Source organism: Nansenia antarctica (genome assembly GCF_963989245.1).
Source record: "Nansenia antarctica genome assembly, chromosome: 3".
Classification (NCBI taxonomy): domain Eukaryota; kingdom Metazoa; phylum Chordata; class Actinopteri; order Argentiniformes; family Microstomatidae; genus Nansenia; species Nansenia antarctica.
This window is the reverse complement of record NC_137688.1, coordinates 85,406,570-85,422,697: the sequence shown is the minus strand read 5'-3', so window position 1 is coordinate 85,422,697 and position 16,128 is coordinate 85,406,570. Positions and strand designations below refer to the sequence as shown.

Here is a 16,128-nt window from a genome sequence, read left to right as displayed (position 1 = left end):
GTGAGCTTCCTTTTTCTTAATACCATCCCTAACAGTGAGAAAACATGCCTGCCAAGGATAATGAAAGCAGATTGTTCACAGTGGCTTAAGGCACCAAGTCATATTTATATTTTTAAACACATGCACCTTTACATTTACCAATGTTTAGTAATGCAAACCACTGCAATAAGAGGCGTAGGCCCATTTTAAACAGAAATGTTAAGCCTCATTCGTGGTGACAATCTGGCCAGTTACTTAACCAATCACTTCATGTCCAGTATATTTGATTTCATCTCAGCAAGCTTCTTCAAAACTCTAACTACTCAGCCATTAGCTTACTCTATTGTGATGACAATGAGTAGGTGTAATCTTATTCTTAGTCAATATAGGCCATATTAGCATATATTGCTTCAGTGTCCAACAAATAGATATATTTCTAAACATCAGACTATGTGGCATGTTGTCAGTCCAGCGGCATCATGTCCTCTTTGATGTGGGTAGATATGTGTCACCCAAAGAGATTGGACTTGGGTCTGGATATCAACAAGCCTCTCACGGACCCCTCGAGCTCCTGTGCCTCGCGGAATGACGTGCTGTGGACTATCTGTGTCCGGATCTTCTGAAGTCTGGGTTTCATCCTGCTGAAGGACGACTTCCGGCGGAGGGGCTTCTGCTTGGCCAGGCCCGGTCCGTCTCCTGGGTCGTCTTCGTTGTGGTTCACCAGTTTGGACTGAAGAACCTTCGACAACCTCCAGCGCGGCCCCCCGTCCCCGTAATCGGTGTTCTCCGAGTCCGAGTCACCACCACCACCCGCCCCGATGATGTCCCGTATGTCCTCTGCCACACTAGTCGGGAGATACTGACTTGCCTTTCTCCCGCTATAATCTCTGGCCTCCACGTCTGCGTCGTAGGCCCCGACGAGTAACTTCATCACCTCGACACAGTTGTGCATCGCGGCCAGGTGGAGAGGTGTGTACCCGGCGCTGGACCGTGCGTTGATGTTGACATGCACCGCGTGCTGTTGGGCAAAGTTGATAATAAGTGCCAACAGGTCTTGGTTGCCTTGCTTGGCGGCCCAGTGCAGGCAGGTGAAGCCCGTCACGAAATCCTTCTTCATGATCAGATGAGGCTCGCAGGCCAGGAGGCGATGCAGACTCTCCCACTGGCCGTCCGACGCGCACATCATCCACTCGTGCTCCAACGGGTCGAGTGTGACTTGTAACTCACCGTATTCCTCTGAGGTGGTGGACACCAGAGAGGCCGAGTCACTGTCGCTCCTAGGCGGGTCCCGACCCCTCGCAGACAGGTAGACAGAGTTCCTGAGCACCATGCTGCGGCGAACCTGGGGTGAACTGTTCATCATAAGCTCCAGGAAGTTCTTCCGGCTCCCTCTGGGAGTGTTGCCGTCACTTCCAGACAGGGAGTCGTACTGTCCTCCTTCCTCTGGCCCGTCCTCTGACGGGTGGCTGGACTCCAAGCTGCGCTGGGACCCTCTGGAGGTCCTGCGTCTGGTCACTGATGGAGCACTGTAAAAGTTGGCTTCTTTGCTCCCTTGGGTTAAACCTGACCCTAAACCTGAGGAGACATGTTCACTCTCACTTCCTGCTGTTCTTCCTGCGCCGTCTGTAGAAAGTGTCGGGCTCAGAAAGCCACCCTCCTGTCCCAAAGGCGGTCTATTCGCTTGCATGAATGGAAGTCCAGGTAGTGTGAACATAGATCCACCCCCGGCCACAGGCAGGGGGGACGCCTGGATCACTGCTATCTCTGGCACGTCAGGTGTGCTCCTCTGGTTGCCTTCTTCTATTGCATTCTCTTCTCTCTCCTCCTGTCCTTTACTACCTAACACATTACCCATGGCGTCGGAGGAGGAGTGGGAGAAACTAATATTATTACTCTGAACCAACTCAAGTTGGCTGAGAGACTCTGTGGACTCACCTCTTCCCCCAGTTCTGCCTTGCGAAGGTATTTCAGCAATGTGAGGCTGTTGTTCCTTCACTCCTCCTCTGGCAGCAGTGTCAGTTCCGTAACCTGAGCCAGGACCTGGTATTTCTTGTTGTACCTCATCGTTTACTGCATATTCTGCATAACAGCCTCGGTGCTCTCCAGAGTCAGATCCTGGAGGTGTCATATCTGTCTCAACGGTCTCAACGGTTAATACAACGGTCTCAACGCCACTGACACTGACAGGGCTGTCCGTTTGTCCCGTAGCTTTCCCCAATGACCCGCTGGTGTTATCTGTGTCCATCATCCACTTCACCGAGCCCCTGTACTTCTTCTTTAAACACACCGTTTTCACTCCGTTCTCCGTTCTCACAAATGCCACGTTGTCCACCGCTCGTTTGAATCTCTCTCTCGCCATTGCCTTCTTGTCGGGATCGTTTGGGAACATGGGTTTAAAGTAGTCCATCAGTTCCACGTTTGTCACCCTGCCACCTCGTTCTGTTAGGAACTGCAGGACAAGCGCTTCTGGGGTGCACTCGGTCGCCATCGCATTGGATGATGATGTTGGATAACATCAAATGGTTATAGACACTTATGTTTCCGGAACATTATAGTGTTCATTCTGATAATGATATATATGAACGGAGTTGAATAAAACACACCCAGTGTCCTATGTTAACCTGTCCCATAAATGCGCAGAGCAGCGCCGCACCACTGACTCAGCGATGGGAGGATTCCGTACAGAATGTGAGAGGTAGAGCGGTCACCCCACACAGAGGGAACGGAGGGTGACCGTTATGTACAGAAGAGGGCTGATCTATGCATGCTATATCTATGGGCGAAAAAAAATCTCCGCTCCGAGCGAACCGAAGGGTTGAGAAACTGTGACGCGTGTGTCCATTTTGGATCCTGGTACGTGTCACTGTGTCAGGCTGAAAGCAACACGATATTATATTATATGTATTATTATTATAGCTTATTGATGTACCAATGTAATACAAAATCAGTGTTTTTATACCACTTTCTATTTCTATTGTTCATTAAAAAAACTTTGTAAACTACATGATAAACGGCCCACATAGATGCCCCACTTTTTAAAGCAAATACCACACTATTGATGTCACATTTGGCAAAAGCACAGGTTTCAGATCTGTTATTATAACACCCCAATGTCTTAATTTGCGTATACTACTGATAATGACTCTTGAGGCGTCTACGTTGGCCTTGTAAAGGATCTTTAAATGATTCATTCAGTTTTTTTATAAGGATTGAAGTAGGAGCTTACATTTTATTGCGGTAGTGTGACAGACTGCTATATTTTATATTTTCACTCATTTGGCTGATAAACATATATAATAGATCTTCCATAATGTACATCTGAAGACCTGCATCACTATACTGACAGCTTTGCAGTTTAACAAATGACATATTTGAGCGTTTTTGCAGTTTCCTTTATTCGAAGTTGCAAATGTGCCCCCATGTCTTCCATTGTAGACTGATGAGGACTGATGGAAGTTTCTCAAAACCAAGCGAGTAACAAAGTGTCTGTGTCGTTCTAAAACATTGGCCGCGTTCGTAAACTCGCTCTGAGAACGTCGGAGCGGCCACGTGACTGCTCAATCGTCCAATCAAATGATTTGGTTCCGTTATGACGTCGAACCCAGTGTGCGTTCCGACGAATTTACGAACGCGCCCATTATATTTGACATAGGGTCCGGGTTCTATTATAAAATAGACGAAATACGAAAAATACGAAATACGAATCCTTTAATTAACCATAGCAAAACATCGTTTTGTTTTTTTCCCCAACAAATGCGACTCTGTCTCATTGCCTTCCAGTAAAAAAAAATCACAAAACAAAACAAAAAATATGGTTTTGTCTGCATAACGTCAGATGTCACCTGGTAGAGAATGCGGGGCAGAGTTGTGTCTCTGGCTTCTTATGATATCTTTGTCATATATCTGTACGACTCACATAGCCAACGAACTTCCGGAAAAGTGGTCGATACCATTCAGTATGTGGGGGTGGCTGACTTGTAAGACACAAGCGTGTCGTCTAAAATAACTGTCAGAACTCTACATTTGTTCACTATAGTGCACTTTTCGTATCAATAATATTAATACCATAATGTTTGTAAGCTGTGCCAATTCATTTAGCAACGTAACGACAATAAACGTCACCGTGTCCCCCCAGCCATTCATCTGATGAGAAGGCTCATCCAGTCTAGTTACATAGTTACATTCCTTTCTGAGACTTTGTAGCGACTTTTTAAAAGTTTGTTTAGTTGCCTCCGTTACTTTGTATCCGTCTGCGATGACTGCGTCGGATGTCGCTCAGGGGGTAATCATTAATTAATCATTTTGTTTCCTTTATATCGCTTCAGCTATAACTTTCATACACTTTCCCAGAACAGTCACTTGATGCTAAGCTGGCTAGCTACTAGCTATTACTATAGATATGACTAATAATCTATTACTGCAGATTATTAATTATTAATCTCTGAGTATTGGAGAAGGGGTAGGATTACATAAGCTTATGCTTCTTCCTACTCCTTTTCGGACATGTGAAGTAAATAGTGTTTTTGTTTTGTTTTTTCTTGTTTTTTGTTTTGTTTTTTGTTGTTATAACTATTTCTTTTTTCACATGTTCGAAATAAAGCTTTCATTCATTCATTCATAGCTGGCTAGCGCGTTACTAGCGAGCCAAAGTTTGAAAGTTTCGAAGTTTGAGCCCAAGTAAAACGATGTGGTACCAACAAGCCAGCTATTTGAACCGGATTCTACTTCTAGTCAGCCAGTTTGAGTTTCCAACAGTGTCCATTAGTCTCCATTGCAATCTCAGTAACCACAGTTAAGCCTATCTAATTCTATGTACTGTAACAACATGATCAGTTTAAGGAGAATCTTATGTTTGGTCCAGTGGCATTGCTGTGTTTGCTGGACCTTGTCGCTGGCTACTTGGACACAGACATGATCAACCATCCACCATGCTGAAACGACATGTGTCATGCTCAGCTGGTCCAGGTCTATCAACCTGTGCGACAGTCTGAGTCTCCTGCTGAGTACAGAGGGACAGAGGGACAGGTCAGAGGTCAGAAAGCTGCTGAGTACAGAGGGACAGGACAGGTCAGAGGGACAGAGGGACAGGTCAGACAGCTACAGAGGGACGGGTCAGAGAGCTGCTGAGTACAGAGGGACAGGTCAGAAAGCTGCTGAGTACAGAGGGACAGGACAGACAGCGGTAGGATCATGGATGTCATTTATAACAACAACACGCAGAAGAAACCTCCGTGTAAGGAAGACAATTGTAGAGGGTTTAGAGAGAAACTTGTTTCAAGGTGTCCATAAAGCTCCCTTGTTGCAGGTTTTGTGTGGTTAGTATTTACAAAGAAAACATGGCTAGACACAAATGGTGACATCCACACAGCTAGTGTCCCTGAACTGTTTTAGGTTGTTAGAACTACTATCCTCTCCGCCTACTAAGGAGAAGACTGTTATGTCTACTTGTATGTCTCCTATATGTCTCCTTATATCGTTGTACCTGTTACAATGACAATAAAGATCATTCATTCATTCATTCATTCATTCATAACAGGACAAAAATGCACGACCCCTGTCCTTGTCTGGCCACGTAGGCTTTGACAGCCTGCCTCACCAGTTGGTGAACAAGTCAACATGCCAGGGTTTCTGCTTCAACATCCTCTGCATTGGTGAGTATCATTTTAATGCTACAATAAAAGTTCAGCTAGCAAGTTTCAAGATCATGACAACAGAATCTCTTCTCCAATAATCAATCAATCAATCAATCACATTTATTTATATAGCACATTTAAACATGACACTTGACAAGTGCTTTACAGTAACTATTTATTTTCTGTTTATTTACACTCCTAAAGTGTAAATAAACAGAAAATAAACAACCAACCAATAAGTGTTGCTAAAAGGTAGGTAGCCTAGAGGTTAGAGAGGCCGGCTAGCAATTGGAAGGTAGCTAGTTTGATCACCGCCTCAGGAGGGAGCTGCATGTGCCCTTGAGCAAGGCACTTAAACCCTAATTGCTCCAGGGGCACCGACTATGGCTGACCTTGTGCCTAGAGCAAAAAATACCAAATGACAACAAACTGGTAAGCTCACTCCCTAAAAGCTCCTTGAGTTTTTCACAACATGTGATTACCCCCAAATACGGTAAAATCCTCAAACAATAGCAATACCTAGTGTTACTACACACTACGGACGTAATACCTAGCTTTGGTTTACAGAACACATTTGGGGAAGCTGTTTTCACATGTTCGTAACGTGATCTGGACAAATGATTTTGAGGTCAGAAATCGGTGATGTCCCTTGACATTTACATTTACATTTACATTTTTGGCATTTAGCAGACGCCTTATTCCAAAGCGACTTACAATCAATACATTTGAATACTAAGCATGTGAATCAGCAGTCCACCATTCGTTGCATGAAGAGTACTCTAGCTCGGGCCCGGGGCCACTGATAGAAGGAAAAACCTTCTCCCTATTATCGCCTTCTACTAAAAGAACTAATCTTCTTCACAACCTAGGTGAGACAGGCATCGGAAAGTCCACCCTGATGGACACGCTGTTCAACACCAACTTTGAGAACTTTGAGTCGTCTCACTTCGAGCCCAAGGTGAAGCTCAGAGCGCAGACCTACGACCTGCAGGAGAGCAACGTCCGGCTCAAGTTAACCATCGTCAACACGGTGGGCTTTGGGGACCAGATGAACAAGCAGGAGAGGCAAGTGGAAGATTCAAGATTCAAGATAAGATAGCTTTATTGTCTGTCACACCGTCACAGAAATTCTCCTTCGACAGGCAGAAGTGCAGCTCAAGAATACAGTTCCACATTAAAAACACACATAGGTCACATACATTAATACATACAATAAAAACAGACAGTTTTATTGTTTATAAAATGTAGTGCCTATTTAAAAAGTCCAGTCATTTAAAAAAAAAAAAAAAAAAAACTTGTTATGGTTTAAAAAGCTAAAATGTTGTGTTCAATGTTTCTCTCATAAGCTGTTTTCTAATGTGTCTACGCTGGTTAAAGACAGTTGCATATTGTACACCTTTCTGTTTACCTCAATTCACTTTTACCACATCATAATAATCATAATAATGCATTTTATTTGTATTGCACTTTTAATTCAAAAGAATCTCAGAGTGCTACAGAGTAAAAAAAAAACAGCCTAAAACACAATAAGTTAAAAACAAAAACAGCCTAAAAACATAATAAGTTAAAAACATAGTAAAAAAAAAAAACACTAAATAAATCACAAGAATGAACACAGGTTCAACAGTCAAAGGCCTTTTTGAATAAAAAAGGTTTTTAAGAGTCCAGGCTCTGTACATGCGCTCATTCCACTCACCACACCTAAAATATAATATAATGGGGGTGGCGGGTAGCCTGAGGTTAGAGAGGCCGGCTAGCAATTGAAAATACATTTTGTTGTACTCTGTTCAATGACAAAAAGGTTGAATCTAATCTAATCTAAAACTATTTTCTCCTTGGTTATTTTCTTGTCCAGCTACCAGCATGTCGTGGACTACATCGACACCCAGTTTGAGTCGTATCTACAGGAGGAGCTAAAGATCAAGCGTTCCTTGCACAACTACCACGACTCCCGCATCCATGCCTGTCTCTACTTCATCGCCCCCTCAGGCCACTCTCTCAAGTCTCTGGACCTGGTGACCATGAAGAAGCTGGACAGTAAGGTGAGGTCCTAAAACTTGGTCTGTCTCCATTATAATGACTTTTTTTTCTCTTCTACGGTAAGTGCCAAAGTGGGGGGGCGGCTGTGGCGCAGGAGGTAGAGCCGTCGTCTAATGATCGCAAGGTCGGAAGATTGGCGGTTCGAGCCCCGGCTGGCCACATGTCGAAGTGTCCTTGGGCAAGACACTGAACCTCAAATTGCTCCCAGTGAGCGGGCCGGCGCCTTGCATGGTAGCTTGGCCGCCATTGGTGTGTGAATGGGTGAATGAGAGGCCGTTGTAAAGCACTTTGGATAAAGGCGCTATAGAAGTACAGTCCATTTACCATTCAGTTCTTGAGGAATCCCAGCTTGCCGCGCTCCTCTGTATGTTGAGAATATTGCACAGGCACTAACCTGAGGATCGTCAATTGATTGGAATACCACACTGATCTATACAAGGGCATAAAGGCATAAAAACGTTTTTGGTCTACTAGCCAAAGTGTCTCTGATGAGAAAATTCACCAGCCACTCTACCTCTCTCTACCTCCCTCTCTACCTCTCTCTACCCCTCTCTACCTCCCTCTCTACCTCTCTCTACCTCCCTCTCTACCCCTCTCTACCTCCCTCTCTACCTCCCTCTCTACCTCTCTCTACCTCCCTCTCTACCTCTCTGCCTCCCTCTCTACCCCTCTCTACCTCCCTCTCTACCCCCCACTCTACCTCTCTCTACCTCCCTCTCTACCTCTCTCTACCTCTCTCTACCTCCCTCTCTACCTCTCTCTACCTCTCTCTACCTCTCTCTCTACCTCCCTCTCTACCTCTCTCAACCTCCCTTTCTACCCCTCTCTACCTCCCTTTCTACCCCTCTCTACCTCCCTCTCTACCTCTCTCTACCTCCCTCTCTACCTCCCTCTCTACCCCTCTCTACCTCCCTCTCTACCTCTCTCTACCTCCCTCTCTACCCCTCTCTACCTCTCTCTACCTCTCTCTCTACCTCTCTGCCTCCCTCTCTACCTCTCTCTCTGCCCAGTTAGAACTGGGAGTTGTATGGTGAATAATGCTTCTGTTACAGGACTGAACAAGTCTGCGATATCAATGGGTTGACTCAGAGCAGCACCCACAGCAGCCTCTGAAGCCTGCTATTAAGTTCTAACAGTCCTCTCAGAAAAGAGTTTTAAGAGCAGGAAAGGGTTTAAGAATGTGTTTGTACAGTATAACTGTGATGTCTTTATACATGAAGAACAAATGGGCCAAACTGGGGGGGGGCGGGGGGGGTATGCCATGAATGTCGCTAAAGGAAAATCCTGTCTTGTGAGACTTAGCAAAAATAAGCCTGGATTTTCTTTTAGCAACATTGATGGAATAGTGTTTATGATTTGATTTTAGATTTGCTTTGAATTTGTGATTCATTTATTTCCTAAGGTCAACATCATTCCTGTCATTGCCAAAGCAGACACCATCTCCAAGAGCGAGCTGCACAAGTTTAAGATAAAGATAATGAGTGAGCTGGTCAGCAACGGTGTCCAGATCTACCAGTTTCCTGTGGACGACGAGACGGTTTCTAAGATCAACACTGCCATGAACGTGAGTCCTGGGGGGTATTCCACCAACGTTGATTAGTATATCGGCGATAAAAATAAAAGCCACAATCAGGCAACTCGTGATTGGAATTCAAGCCTCAGGTGATTCCTCGAACGAGGATCAGGCTTGTGTCATGAGTGTTCACAGAACACCGGCTTAGAAATCCTCGATATGGGCGCGTGCACGCAGACATAAAGAGCCCCGAAGAGTCGAACTGTCGAAATGAAGATACTACACTACAAGATACTACGCAGCACTCCTACTTATTGATCTTTATGAAGACGAAAAATAAGATGTAAAATAGTGCAATACTGCCACAATTAACAAGGCGAGGGAAATGGTTTGGCAAGAAATTGCTGACCGATTAAATGCGTAGGTCATACTAGCCCCAGTTATTGTTATATGTTCATATTTTAATAAATGAATATTTACTACTGTGGTGATATCAGCAGCAGGCTACATGTAGTCATATTGTCATGATGGCATAGTGGTATCGACCGCTGCCATAGTATTCGTTCGTCATTTTAAGACGGTGGTTCAAATCTCTCTTCTGACACACTTTTTACTGCATTTCGTTGTCTGAATCTAATCTAAAATCTCATCTAAAAAATTATGTAGGCTATAAAATGATGGTGCAGGCTAATTTACTGAGAACTGAGTAGTAAATGATGTTCTTCTAACTGGACCCTGGCATAGATTATTTTTTCTTATGATTACTGATGGATAGATGATTCACTTAGACAGATATATATATATATATATATATATATATATATATATATATATTGTAAATCGATTTGCATGAAGGCTTCGGTTAAATGTAAAAAAATAAATTAAATCAAGTTTCGATCCGTGAACCTTCGGACCTCTAGCTGGCTGCCTTAACCCCTGCACCAAACACACTGCTGTGATGACACCAATGCAAGGTGATAGACATACCTATTATTTATTTTATTTTATTTTTTACACTTTTTTATTTATCTATCACACTTTCAAAATATCAAGTTATCTATATCGATCGATCACACTATCAAAATATCAAATTATCTATATCACACAGTCAAACTATCTATCTCGTAAAAAGTGGGAACGAATATTTCCTAAAAGACACTTGAGGAACTGTCGTTCGGGATGTAGTTTCCGCCTGTTAGACATTTTTGACGCACGCATTACCTAAACCAGCCTGTAAGTCTGCTCGCGACCAGAATTACTCAGAAGGATTGGTTGCACAGCAACCAAGCAGCGAATTATTTGAGCCACATTGATGGAACCGAACGCAAAATGAAATTATCACAGATTAGAAGATTATCGCCGATTAGAAGATAATCAGGCTTCTAGGAATCGGCCCCTGAACACTACCGTAGGCTCCAAGAAGTGTCTGTTTCATTCCTAACTATGCCGTACACCATGTCTCTATCCATAATATATTTGTAGTGTTTCTACCTTCTGAAATGATGGCTAGGACTGGTGATATCAAGCGAAAGGTTCTTTATATACATCTGCAGACATACACTTGCGATCACTTTAAATTCTATAAAACGAGCTATTAGATATTCACTTTCAATTCTGGATGTACAATTCGCATTTCTCAAAAACAAGAAACAAACTGTCAACTTATATGACGTCTTTCTGCAAGGCATTCTGGAACCTGCAGTTCTACCCATTCTTAGCTAATACAACAGAAATCAATGTACTTCTTTTTAACTCTCTTAACGATAAATAAGAACCCTTAACTGTCAATCAATCATGTAACCTATAAAGTGACAACAATATTTGCTTCTGTCAGGGGATCCTGCCCTTCGCTGTTGTCGGCAGTACAGAGGAGGTGAAGATTGGAAACAAAATGGTCAAGGCTCGACAGTATCCCTGGGGTGTGGTGCAAGGTACAAACCTGTTTTACATGTGCAGCTTCTAATTATGTTAGTATTTTTGCCAAGAGGTAAAGGAAGGGTTGTTATGTGTGTGTGTGTGTCAGTGTTAAAGTATGGGTTGTGTGTTTTGGTGGTAAAGTAATGGCTGTTGTGTGTTTCGGTGTTAAAGTAAGGGTTGTTGTGTGTTTTGGTGCTAAAGTAAGGGCTGTTGTGAGTTTTGGTGGTAAAGTAATGGCTGTTGTGTGTTTTGGTGGTAAAGTAAGGGCTGTTGTGTGTGTTTCAGTGGAGAATGAGAACCACTGTGACTTTGTGAAGCTGAGGGAGATGTTGATCTGTGTGAACATGGAGGACCTGAGGGAGCAGACTCACACACGCCACTACGAACTCTACCGCCGCTGCAAACTGGAGGAGATGGGCTTCAAAGACACAGGCCCCGAGTGCAAACCGGTCAGGTAATAACGCTGCTGACACACGCACGCACAAACACACACACACACACACACACACACACACACACGGACACGCACGCACGCACGCACACACACAATTATAATTTGACCATCTTCCCTAGTAAAAAAGGGCAGTGAGTAGATATTGATAGAAGTGTGTGTGTCTGTGTCTGTGTCCGTGTCTCTGTGTGTGTGTGTGTGTGTATGTCTGTCTGTGTGTGTGTATGTGTGTCCGTTCGTGTCCGTGTCTGTGTGTGTCCGTGTCTCTCTCTGTGTGTGTGTGTGTGTGTGTGTGTGTGTGTGTGTGTGTCCGTAGCCTGCAGGAGACCTACGAGGCCAAGCGGCAGGAGTTCCTGGGGGAGCTGCAGAGGCGGGAGGAGGAGATGAGGCAGATGTTCGTCCAGCGGGTGAAGGAGAAGGAGACGGAGCTCAAGGAGGCAGAGAGAGAGGTACTGTCCCAGTAAACAGAGAGTCCAAAAGACGTCCTCAGGGAAGCCGGAATGTGGGTTCAGATGACGTCTTTCTAGGACATCCAGATGACGTCTTTAGGACATCTTATGGACTACAGAATCGTCTTCTGTAGTCCATTAAGACGTCCTAAAGACGTCATCTGGACGACCTAGAAAGACGTCACCTGGACGTCCTAGATAGACGTCATCTGGTCGTCCTAGAAAGACGTCATCTGAACCCACATTCCGGCTTCCCTGAGGACGTCTTTTGGACTCTTTGTTTACTGGGGGTGTTTGCACAACCTGCCTACCTTGATGGCATGTTATTCTATACAGTCAACACGACAATCTTTATTCGTCTTCACTATAAACCGTGATTATCATTTTTCTGGTTTCATTTAGTAAAACAGTATTTTTCTCTCTTGGTTTTCAGTTGCAGGGCAAGTTTGAGCAACTGAAAAGAATGCACCAGGAGGAGAAGGGTAAGCTGGATGAGAAGAGGAGGTCGCTGGAGGATGAGATCAACACCTTCAGCAAAAAGAAAGCAGCTACCGAACTGCTCCAAGGCCAGTCGTTCAACACCAACGCCAACCTCAAAAAGGACAAGGACCGCAAAAAGTAGGACACACATTTAACCCCTCTCACCCTTCTTAACTCAGTCATCACTCACTCCCCACTTTGCTCCATTCCCTCGCTCACTGTGCACACCTGTGCATGTTTAGACATAAACCAACTTTCAAGTGCATGAGACCAGGGTTGCCAGATGGGGCGGGTTTTTATTTTATTTTACAAACATCATTGGCAACAGACATACAGTTTAGGGGGCAGGAGATGGGCACCTGCCCAATAGTAATTAGCGTTTTTCTGACAATATAGGTTTTGGGCTGGTTTTTGGTGGATTTAGCGGTTTTTAGACTGTGGTTAGGCTGGAAATTGTCAATCCTATCTGGCAACCCTGCATGAGACGCGTGTTGTGCCTGTAATTGTCCAAACTCATCCAGTACATCTGTGTGATATTGACTGGATCCTTCTATCACATGATTAATTATGATAACCCCATTTGTGATTGACAGGAGCCTCCAGGCATCTGGCATTAACTTGTCTCCCGATGTGGCTAGCAACCAAAACCCAAACTGTTGCTCCAGAAACTTCTGAAGTGAGATAGGGAGGCAGGGTAAAACAGCCATCAATTTGTGACGGGGTCTGGTGGAAAAATCCCCAAGTCGGTGCTTTTTACAGATTTTCTTTACATTTTTACAGATTATGAAAGTGATTGTAAGCTTTCGAATTATGTGTCATACATTGAAATCTGAAAATAGTTTAAGAAGATATGCTTCTTCTAATGTTGGTACACCTCAAACCAAATACAGGAGAAAATCGCTCTGAATCAAAACAGACGTGTTTGCTACCATTGTGCTGGTAGCTAGCTAGCAGCTAGTTGCATGTTTAACACATCACGACATGCTACTAGGACATCAACATGCTAATGATCAATGAGATGATCACACAGGCCTTGCTTTTGAACACGTCCTAAAACGTAAGTTTGTTTACAAGCCATGTTTCACTAACAAAGTAGCTTGTGAAGCAGGACGGCAGATGATACAGTGAATCCTGTTCACAAATTATAAGTATTTAGTGATCCTAAAACGTGTTTGTTGTTTTGAGTGGGCTCTTCAACACATAATATGAAAAAAAACAGAAAACTCATATTTTTTTATTTTTTTTCAGATTTTATCCCTTTTTCACCCAATTTGGTATCCAATTGAACCCAACCTAGCATCCAATTATCCCCTGCCTATTGCGTGGGATCCGCCGCACGACCCCGTGGCCGGCAGCCCCAGAGGAGGCCGCCAGGCAGACTAGCTGACTGGCTCCTCGAGCCCAGCACCGTTATTCCGGCACTCCGGGGGCGCTGTTGCGCGACGGATCCTTGTCCGGAAATATTCCTATACCGCCCTCGGGAGCGGCCGCTCAATATGCCGCTCCCCGTGTGTGCCCCGGCCATATCCGGGTCTGGCGAGCTGGGATTCGATCCCAGTCCCCGGTGGGCAGCTTGCACTAGTGGCCAGTGCTTAGACCGCTACACCACCGCGGGGCTCATTTTCTTTTTTAAAGAAGCTTTTTGGTCATTTGTGCAACTTGCCTCCATAAGCGGACCTTTTCACCAGACCTCGTCACATGTGTGTACGTTAGATCAGTTGATAAGGAGGCACTCTTGATTTATTGGAAAAGCAGAGCTTGTGAAAGTATTTCTAACAAAAGACACCATTTTGTTTACAGACACTCGCTTGTTTACTTATTTGATGTCACACTCCCCCAATGTATTTTAATTAAGGCCTTTTCTTATGAAAACGTTTTCACAGAAAATGGCTAGAGTTGCTTAGCTCGCATCAGTACAACATTTGAAACACTTGATACTAACCCTAACCCACTGTTTGGATTATTAAACTCAGAATATTTATCTTTATAGACAGACCCATTGACCCCATATATTGAGAATATATTCTAGACATTGTTCAAATAAGCTCCTAAATACCCACAGTTGAAAAAAAATCATCTTTGGCTTTTGGTAATGTTAAAGCTTCTCTAACTTATTTTAGTATTCAACACATATTTAGTTATTTAGTTGTCGCTGTGTTCTAAATCAATTCTCTCTAAATAACGTGTTCCTTTCCTTCTCTCCTGTAGCTCCGGGTTCATGTGAAGGAATGGACCTCACGAGTCAGACGGCAAATACATTCAAAATGGAATACTTTAATCACTTTCTTTATCATTGTTTGCTTATCTGCCAAATCATATTTTTTTTTATATCAAAAGCCAGCCTGGGTGTTGTTAAACTTGTCAAAGTTTGTATGAATAACTCTAATAATGAATCCATGTGCGCCCATACAGTGTCACTCCCTCTACCACAGAAAGAGGGCGCCAGATGCTAAGCTTCTGGTTTATCTTTCTAGGTATTCACACTTACACTTGGCAGTACTATTTATGCAGTAGTTTAGGACCTAAGATTCAAGATGTTATAAGTTGTCAATTCTAACTGTATGGTGTTCTTGCCACGCTGGCATTTGTAAATGTGGAATGTTCTCTGTTGATAACCACTGGTGGTTAGTCAACTTGGCAATCTCACTCATGTTGTATCAGGTTATGTGTGGGTAAACCTCTGAAAACCTGAAATATGAGAAATGTAACTTAAACTCTGCAGATGGTAGACGATTGCTTTGCATGGCCTGAATGACCCATACCTGTATTCTATACGTGACTCATACCTGTTGCATCTTACATTTATTGTTCATCACTACGTGGTATGTTCATCACTGCAGTGAATTGTAGATGAATGGGTTGTAAACTCATCTGTATTCAATGTATAATATACCTATGTCATATCCTGTTACATTCCAGGCACCGATCAAAGGTATTACTAAAATGTTATTTAACTACATAGCCTCACCTCAATTTTGAAAATGCCCTTGTATGCTTTTATGTGCCTTTATTACCCTGTTGCCTTATGTAATATTCAAATACCAAAGAACTGAAACAGGTGCTGAAATGGAAATATAATGCTGATGAATGAATCAGTGTTTTTTTCTACAGTGGTACATGATGTTTCGGAGTAGCAGACGTAAGTCAGTTACATATACAGTTACTACTATATAATATGCCATGTTCGGTTTGTTTTTATGTAGGTTGAAATTTCAAGAACTACTTTGGGTTTAGAAAAAAAAGAATTTATTCTAACCCATATAATTGACGTTAGCGTTTTACACTACATATTTTGTACACATTTTTCTTGCATGTATTCGCTTAGTAGGTTTGGAGAAAGGGGTTTATTATTAGAAAATAAATCATAATAGTATGTTTCTCAAAGCATTTTGTTGTCCTTATTTCACCCTCTTAAATGACAAATCGTTGTGCATTGAGTGTCTTATTCCACATGATGGCATCCCTCTTACCCAAATTGGTCCTCACACACTGTAAATAAAGGACACATCTGAAACACATGAATACCCGGAGATCAAATTCTACTTTTCCTTTCAGTAGATTAGAAATAAATTCATACAGCTCATTTTGTTCAGAAGGAGAGGAGGGTGCATGCACCTGTTATTTGACCAATCACTCTATACATTGAAATAGTGGCTTTCAATCTGG

At 43.3% G+C, this 16,128-nt stretch overlaps 2 protein-coding genes across 2 annotated transcripts; one reads left to right on the top strand and one right to left on the bottom strand.

Moving 5' to 3' along the window:
- Positions 1 to 487: 487 nt before the first annotated feature.
- On the bottom strand, positions 488 to 2,467 carry LOC308154536 (uncharacterized protein; the record flags this gene model as incomplete). Its single annotated transcript, XM_080527682.1, has 1 exon — positions 488 to 2,467. One exon carries the CDS (start codon positions 2,465 to 2,467, stop codon positions 488 to 490), a length of 1,980 nt encoding a protein of 659 aa, XP_080383808.1.
- A 1,665-nt stretch (positions 2,468 to 4,132) lies between these two features.
- Positions 4,133 to 15,799, top strand: LOC308152230 (septin-10-like). Its single transcript, XM_080525155.1, has 10 exons — positions 4,133 to 4,261; positions 5,516 to 5,630; positions 6,482 to 6,677; positions 7,468 to 7,654; positions 9,055 to 9,216; positions 11,000 to 11,096; positions 11,368 to 11,536; positions 11,850 to 11,982; positions 12,416 to 12,600; positions 14,671 to 15,799. Exons 1-10 carry the CDS (start codon positions 4,235 to 4,237, stop codon positions 14,684 to 14,686), a joined length of 1,287 nt encoding a protein of 428 aa, XP_080381281.1. The 5' UTR covers positions 4,133 to 4,234; the 3' UTR covers positions 14,687 to 15,799.
- The last annotated feature ends 329 nt before the right edge of the window (positions 15,800 to 16,128 follow it).